This window comes from Octopus bimaculoides, chromosome 15 (genome assembly GCF_001194135.2).
Source record: "Octopus bimaculoides isolate UCB-OBI-ISO-001 chromosome 15, ASM119413v2, whole genome shotgun sequence".
NCBI classification, from domain to species: Eukaryota; Metazoa; Mollusca; class Cephalopoda; order Octopoda; family Octopodidae; genus Octopus; species Octopus bimaculoides.
The window spans coordinates 8,183,599-8,193,029 of NC_068995.1; the positions used below are offsets into that span (position 1 = coordinate 8,183,599).

The 9,431-nt window shown below is 33.8% G+C and overlaps 1 protein-coding gene across 1 annotated transcript in view; it reads right to left on the reverse strand.

The window, feature by feature from the left end:
• LOC128249552 (probable serine/threonine-protein kinase samkA) overlaps positions 1-9,431 on the reverse strand; it is a 658,532-nt gene that overhangs the window by 92,986 nt on the left and 556,115 nt on the right. Inside the window, exon 3 of the mRNA XM_052973443.1 lies at positions 7,113-7,191. Coding sequence (XP_052829403.1) covers positions 7,113-7,191 — 79 coding nt within the window. The remainder of the gene's footprint in view (positions 1-7,112; positions 7,192-9,431) is intronic.

Below are 9,431 nucleotides of genomic sequence, written 5' to 3' on the forward strand. Positions count from 1 at the left end.
TATATATATATATATGTGTGTGTACAGGCACACACGCGTGTGCGTGTGTGTGAAGGTGTGTAATAAAAGAGGAATAAAACTAGAGATAATCTTATGGAAGTTGCTTGGAAGATGTCATTAATGTGTCTTCCGATCGAGTTTGGTAGCGAAGTTAAAATTTCTGGTTGGTATCAGATGTTCTTGGCGAGGTAACCTGAGATATGACGAGGAATATTTTGGTACTTTGTACTTTAGTGAGCGTAAGCTTGCGTGACCTGGAGTGGAGTATGGTAGCGCTGTATGGCGTCCGTCGCTCTAGTGATGCAGTATGCTGCAGTATGGTCACTCAGCCGTGATCTTTTCGTATGTTTATTTGGTAAAAACAAATGACCAACTCAAAACATAAGAGTATATGTGTGTGTATATATATATATATATATATATATATGAAATGAACGTAGGACCCACTTGATATCCGTGGCGTTTTTGCATTTTGGTATCGTCACAAAAAATCCCATTTGACGTACGTAGCAGAATGAACGAAACACAACTTGATTTATGTTGGTTGTATCACAGATCAATTAAACAAAAGTTTAAATGGGTACATATATGACATCCAGGCACAATAACAGTACTTCGACAGAACTTGCCGAACATGTTTCATAAAACGGCTGCAATTTTGCAAAAAAGACTTGAAAGCGCATCTTCTCAGAAAATATTCTGAATCTACTACACTTTTAGTCCTCAAAATGGATGAAGAGAAACATGTTTGTGAGTTATCAAATTTACACCCCTGAGGAATGAATAATATGACAGGAGAATTACAAACTGATTGATTAAATATTCTTCTTGTTTTTCCTTTCTTTTGTTTTCCTTTCTTTCTTTTCTCTTTGCCTGTTTTAAACTTGAAAATTGATCACTGATGATGTCATTCAATCAACCTGGACACGCTGGTTGCCCTCTTTCATATTTGGTATTTGAATTTATATAAGTTTTAATTTTTAGGTATCACGTTTTATTTTTAACTCGACAAAGACACACTAGCTGTCGAAATATCGTTTAACCAATGGAATATCTATAGCAATCGCATTGCGCTCTTTGTATTGACTAACATTATTGTTATTATTATCATTATTATTTTATTATTATTATCATTATTGTTATTATTATTATTACTAGTATTATTAACATTATTATTATAGTTATTATTATCATCATTAGTATTATTATTATAATTTATTATTATTATTATCATTATCATTATTATTATTATTATGATTATAATTATTATTATTATGAGTATTAGTATTATTATCAATATCATTATCATTATTATTATTATTATTATTATTATTATTGCTATTATTTTTATTTTCATTATCATTATCATCATTATTATTATTATCATCATTATCATTATCATCATCATTATCATTATCATCATCATCATTATTATTATTATTATTATTATTATTACATTTATACGATGCTATATCGGCAGAGTTTGGTGCGATCCCATAAAACCGCTGTTGCAGGTTGGAATCCCTAGTTCGTAACCGACATAATAAAAAAAAATAAGCTTTTATGCGCGTGCTCAAAATCTTTTCCCGTAAACGAACTTATGGGATATGTGTGTGTTTGTGTATATGTATGTGTGTATACATTTCCTTATGTTCTTCTCTCTCTCTCTCTCTCTCTCTCCAGCATTTCTCTCCTTCCTATCTTTTCCTTCTGCAGAAGAGCGTATGATGATCGTAACAAAAAAGACATCTTGATCATTAACATAATATACCCACATTTTTTTTTTGTTTATCTCGCTTCACGTTTTTTTTCTAAAAATACTTATGTACTATACACACACACATACACGCACACGCACATTCACACATACACGTGGGTACACGCAAACACACACACGTATATACATGAATATATATATATATATATATATATATATATATATATATATATATATATATATATATATATATATATATATATGTACATTCATACACACATCCATAAAAAAACACATGTACATACATATACATAAATGTATATGTCTTAGTACTCATGCGTTTCCCCATATATCCGGTATATATTTCTCGACACGTTCGCCATTTTGATTTTGAATTTCTCACAAAAGTGTTTATAGTTTTTCTGTCCTGAAACCTTTATAATAACGAAAATCAGGACACAATTCAAAACGCCAGAGTATATCAATGTCCTATAAATTCGATAGTACTGTGTAACGCCACAAAAGCAGTTGTAATATAGCTTGATGCTGGTTGTGAGCGTACAACATAGTTGTGAATGTCTAATGATACTGGCTGTAATCCCTTTCAATAATTAACGATTAGTTCAAACTTTAGTTCCTACATACTTTTGCATGCAACGATGAAAACGTTCATGATTAGAGGTCCAGGTATCCAGGTTGCAAGTGTCGAGTGTCATTGCAAATTAGTGCAACGGATATATCTATCACACACTTCGCCATTTTCTTCACCGGTTATAATTTCACAGATAACAATAAACAACCAATTGTGAGGCAAGTAATTGAACAAAGACACACGTGCGTTCACGCACGTACACGCATATCACGGAGAGACTCGCTCACACTCTCAGGTTTGCATCCAATGAACGGCCTCAGATAAACATACACGCAGAGCGTATACATATATTTATGCGTATATGTGTGTGTTTGTGTGTGTGTGTATAAATATATATATAAATGTGAATAAAAAAGTAAATAAACACACACATATACACAAACACACATATATATTTATATATACACATTTATACATGTAGGGATTGGTAGACAGACACATAAAATAGAAACGTACATTAATATATATATATATATATATATACTTATATACACGCACACACACGTACACACGCACGTGCATATACACACACACATGTATATGTATGTATATATATATATATAGATATATACAAGCAAGAACGCTTACACGGATATATATATATATATATATATATATGTGTGTGTGTGTGTGTGTGTGTACGTGTGCTTGAATGTGATTTTGTGCGTGTGTATGAATGCTTATGTTTGTGTGTACGTCTGTATACACTCATGTCACAGCACAAACTGAACATTAACCGTGTCAAACGCAGAGATGAACACATACGTATTCACACAGACATACATGTTCACTTACACCACGCATATATGTCCATGCAAGATATAATCACGCAAACAAGAAAAACAAAACAAGAAAAACAAAACACGCCAATTTTCTCTCTGTCTGTTTGTGTATCTTACTTTCTCGCGCACACTAACAGAAATACAAGCGTGCGCATTTACAAACCCATATAATAAATATTCATATAAAGACACAACACACTGTCTCAATACCTCAAATAGCTACATATTCACGCACATTCGCACACAAAAACGCATTCTCAAACTCGCGAAAACATGTACACACGGGCACAGAGGAAGAAAGCCACGCTCTTATGGTCGTCCACATCCACATACGCAAAGAACTACGCGCATATTTGGGCATATGCCCTTGCAGATAACAAGAAATCTGACATTGTGTAAGTTGTAAATACTACCATAAAAATTCGACTTGCTATTTTTCAATGATGTAAAATGGAGGGCTGTGAAGATTAATGCAGTCTAAGATTGACATTAATAGCTTACCATTCCATGTTTGTGATAGGAAACACATGTCACAGTTACTGAGGAATCTCTGTAGTGTGTAGAGACTGTTCCGTTCGAAGTTAGAGGTAAACTGCACCAATGATTGTATTTTGGATGATCTTAGCTGTTTCCATGGTTGTATACTATCGGACCAAGGACCGAGTACCTCTCCCACTCCCTAGTCTGCTTAGTTTCCAGCCTACATTACCGTTAATAGAATATACTCAAGAGGAACCGCGTTCCAGTTTTTACTATTTCATCTCAAAGAAAAAAAAAATGAAATGAAGAAGTTGATAATGTAGTTTGGGTACAATGTAAATTGGAATTCAAAGGATTTGTCATATTTGGAATGTTTTTTACCATGGAATACTACAGCCAACTAGCTTCGAATAATGGTCCATGCTTTTATTAATCGCCTTCAGTTCTTATTTCGTTACGAGAGGACATAATTATCCTCTCGACCTCTTACCAATAAGCCAGCCTGGCGGAACATCGTGGATGTGGCAGTTGGAATAAAAAAGGCATGAACCTGCACTTCCCAGGGTTTCAGAACAGTTTACTAAATTGTAGCAATATCGAATGAAGTGCTTTGCTCGAGGACACAACGCACTATCTGGTCTTGGAATGGAACACACTACCTTATGAACCTAGATAAATGCCATAACTACAAAACCAGGTGCCTTTACTATTTATCATAGACCTGACTTCTCAAACCTGACGTAAGTCTAATCTAGAAAATTAACAACGGTGATTAATTTGAAAACAGATCTTGATATTTGTCTACTGTTTCATGCTTTGCCAATTGTAAGGTCATGTGAAGAACCTATTATATCTTGCCTTTATGTGGTACCACAGTATTTGCACGAAACCAAAGCTTTATAAAGAAGAAATGCGTTTTCTTAACCTGCAGATCTCGAAAATACTACCTATGCAGAACAGTGTTTCATAAGGTAGCTCCTGCAAAACAAATTACAGTGAAACATCTCATGGAAGATAAATTGTTTATGTAAAAGCAAAACCAAAAAGAATAAATAAAATAAATAAATAAAAAAGAAAAAAAAGAAAACAATACAATCTATTTTAGAGATCGGTATTCATAGAATTCTATTTATCGAAATAATAACTGACATGGTATGGAATCAAGTACCATCGAAATAACAAACGAGCTGACCGAGGGGCGCCATTGCCCTTGCTATCATCTGTAGAATGGCAAAATTATTTTGGCGCAAGCATTCAGACAGGTAACTTAAAGAGCTGCCTGTTGTCGAATGAAGGCATTTCCGTGCCGCACTGCCTTCCTGTGTTATCTCAATAAAATTGCTCGTTTAGCTTTCTTCGTTCTATCACAATTTAAGTCTTTATAAATTACGAAAAATTGGTTTAAATACATTTAGATAAATTATTCCTCAATACCAAAGTTGATATGTTAGGATTTCTGCACTACAATGTATATGTGATAAGAATGTTCAAAGTATGGGCCATTAAAAATAAAAGACAGTAGAAATATTAAGTAAAAACTGAGCGTACATCTATAGAAAGGACGGAGATTATAGAATTATTTTTACAAGAATAAGCTTTTAGTTCGGTTCACTTACGCAAAGAAAAAAACCCCAACTTTTGTGCAGTTGTGTATGAAACAAAGCTAAATAATCTACTAATTATTCATTGTTGAGGTTGTCTTTAAATACTGGTAACGAAGAAGCTCCAGATGTTGTTTGTTTACTTTGTAATATTACTATCAGTAAACTGTTCTTTGACACCAGAAATATTTCGAAGATATGTGGAAGCAAATCATCCGACTTATAAAGATAAAACAATTTCTTTTGTTTTAAGGGAAACTTGAAAGACGCATTAATTCTGTAAGATTCATATTTAAACAACTTCAAACCAGATAGAGAGAAAGCGACAGAAGCGGCGAATATGGCATGTTACGGTATTGCATTATTCTCTCTTCTGAAGTACTTGGGGAATAACTTGTAAAACATTGCGTAAAATTTATCGTCGTGTGTGTTTGATGCAGATTCTGCTTAAAAGAACAACAGAAATCTGGGTCTCTTTCCATGACTACTATATCTTCTCTATCTCTCTGTGTTGACAATATTTCTGATGACTTTAAAGCAGATGTTATTTCAATATTTAAATGTACATGGCGCTTATGTATTATTACGACATGAAAGTACAGCATGGCAATTTTATTTCGTTATATTTTATATTTTTATAAAAAAAAAAAAAAAAGTTTCTCTTTAATGCGATTATTTCGAAATGCAAAATGCGGGAAATAATTTTATAAAAACGCACTTTATTATTTAGAGTTATACGTATCGTAACAATAGCAAAAGCGCAAATATATTGCCAGGAAAAGTAGCTGGTACTATAAAAGGAATAAAGAATGTTGCAAAAGCTGGAATAGTTATCATTGCATCCAGTTGCTTTAAAATCAATTCTAGATGAAGCCGTAATGGTCATCAGCTGTATTTCATCCCGACCATTGTATTCGTGTATTATATTTTTCAAATCCTATTTTGAAGATGTGGGTGATTTTTGCAGCGTTTCCTAGAATTTAGATCGCAATCTCGAAATAATATTCGTGTGTGAATGTTTGTATTACGTTAAGAAGCGTTGGCATATTTTATCGATCTTGAATTTTGATTATCCGTCAGATTTACAAATGTACCGTGGCTATAAAGAATCGCATGTTTTGCTAAGACTTTGGGGGAAACTAAAGCATTACGTTTATCATTGAAAACGGAAAGAAGTGAATATTTTTGAAGCCGAATTAAATTTGAAACGTTGGAGCTAGGGAACTTTGTGTTCTTGGATTCTTTCTGGTTTTCGCGATAAAGCTAAACGTAATTTTTGCAGCACATTATAATCACTAACCGAGAGTCCTACGAAATTTGAAGAACGAAACTAATTGTTAAGCACAAAAAGAAAGAAAGAAAAAATAAAGAAAACAAACACCAATTTAATTTCTCACGGTGGATTCTGGAAATTCAATAGGAATTAGTTCACAAAATTAAGTAAAGTCTAAGTTTGAAGGTATTTTCTTTGGCAATTTCGATGCTGCGAAATTATACACAATTACCAAAGTCGGATATTAGAGTCATTCTCTGTTGGAAACAATGAATTTCTGTGAATACCTCGTTTCTGAGGACATAAAAAGAAAATAAAGATACTAACTATTCCAAAAGAACGATTAGTGAACTAGATATGAGAATTCGTTTAGCAGTATTAAATCCAATTTTCCGAAAATGTTAGTTTCCAAGAATAACTAAGTTATTTTTCACATAAACCATCCATTATTTTAATATATATTTGCACCAAAGTAAAAAAATTATAACTGCTAGAAACGGAGATGTTTTCTTGTATATTTTTTCTGTTCAGAAGATACATGTGTGCATGTGTGTGTGTACGAGTGTGTGTGCGCGTGGGTGCGTGTAAGTAAAGTCTAATTGCTTACCTGGTGTACCAGGAGCACCAACTTTCAGAGGTTCACAGTAATCTTTGGTAGTTCGACAGAATTTATTGAGTGTGTTAACCTGCAAGAAAGAAAGAAAGAAGGATGACACAAATAAAGAAATAACACCTTCTTCACCACCACCACCACCACAACAACAACAACCTATTCATGACGACAACGATGACCACCAGCCCCAACGCCACCATCATCATGACGAAAGAGACGACGACAAAGAGGGTCACCATCACCACCACCACCACCAACATCATGACAACGAATACTCTCACCATCATATCCACCACCATCACCACGACTTTCCGCGGTGAGCTGGCGGAATGGTTAGCACGCCAGACAAATGCGAAACAGCATTATGCTGTAAGTTCAAATTCTTCCATGGCTGTCTATGCCTTTCATCCCTATGAGATCGATAAAATAAGTAACAGGAATCGACTTAGCCCCACTTCTGAGCCGAAATTTCAAAATTATTATTTGTTGTTGTTACGGTCTTCACCATCATAATCATCTTCATAACCATCGTCGCCTTCATCATCATCATCATCGTCGTCGTCGTCGTCGTCTTCTTCATTATCATTATTAGTACATCTTCAGCAGAGAGTCGGAAGTGTCTACAACGCAAGTAATTATCGTTGATTGGTACTTATTGACATAGAAAGGAGAGGGTGAAAGAGGAGATAATGGCGGCGGCGACGATGGTGAGGATTATGTCACTGGCACAGATGGGAATAATAAGGTAAGTGCTTTCGGTAATTATGAATCTAATGACTAGGAATGACATGACAGTGGTTACACTGATGATCACGGTGTCGTTGCTGCTATTGTTCTTGTGGTGCTACCGGTGACAATGGCAACGTTGGTTGCAGTCGGAATCATGGATTAAATATACGCTGTAATGAGAAAATGATTGACTGAAACGCGCCACAACCGTTGGTTCACTGATTTATCTGCAATATGTGAATCCAGTGTTGGATTGAGACGGTTATTTTATGTATTCATTCATTCATTCATTATTATTATTATTATTATCATTATCATTATCATTATTATTATTATTATTATTATTATTATTAAAGTATCTTGGATTTGCTCGTCTTCGTGTTCTGAGTTCAAATTCCGGCGAGGTCGACGTTGCTTCTCCTCCATTCGAAGTCGGTAAAATGAATGTGAAAAATAAAAATTAAAACTAAAGAAATATTAATATAAAAACAATGTCACTGAGTAAAAATGGCTTCTTTTTATTGTACCAACCAGAATTCTGGAGTCGATGTGGTCTACTTAAGCTCTTTTCCGAAATTGCTGGCATGGTGCTAAACTATGAAATCGGTATTTCACGACTGAGAGCAGAATTATACACGGCATATACTTCTGACAGTAACCGAGTACATAGACATTGCGGATTGATATTGAAGCGTTATTATTCCTGATATTATTTTTATTGTAAGGGGTGATAGTGCATCAAAGAAAATGTCTTGCTGTATTAATTTCCGTTCAGAGATCGAATGTTGCCAACGTCAATTTTATCATTCTTCCATACCGGGACAAACACACACACACGCACACACACACACACACACACACACACACAGAAAATAATAATAATGATAATAAAATAGCTGTAACATTAAATGCAGGCATGGATATTAATCAACAATAACCCGTGTGCCAAAGTGAAAAAGCAAATTTATTTAAAATATAATTGACATGAAATTCATTAAGAATTAATTTATAATTCAATCATTTATTCAATTTCAGAAACCAAAGGAAACAAAAGTGTCCTGCGGTGCCAAGTAAAGACCATGCCTTTAAAACAGAATATTAGATGATATTCTCAAAAGTCAACAATCACCACACCTTAACAAACTTTCGTGACATACACACAGAGCTTTGGAATTTCAAAGAAAAAGCAAGAAATGCTAATCAGCGTGACATCTTCGACTGAAGATCACACAGAATCAGGGTTGGTACAATAAAAAGAAGCCATTTTTACTCAGTGACATTGTTTTTGTATTAATAATACTTTAGTTTTAATTTTTATTTTTCACATTCATTTAATCATTCTTTTGATCTTTCTTCACCCTTTCATTCAATTCACTTATTCAGGCTTCTTCTACTGTTCGTTATTAGTAAATCTCACTGTTACTTCTCTCTTTTCTCTCTCTCTCTCTCTCTCTCTTACACATATACTGAATACATACATACATACATACATAAATAAATAAATAAATAAATATCTCTCTCTCTCTCTCTCTCTCTCTCTATATATATATATATATATATATATATATATATATACATATATAT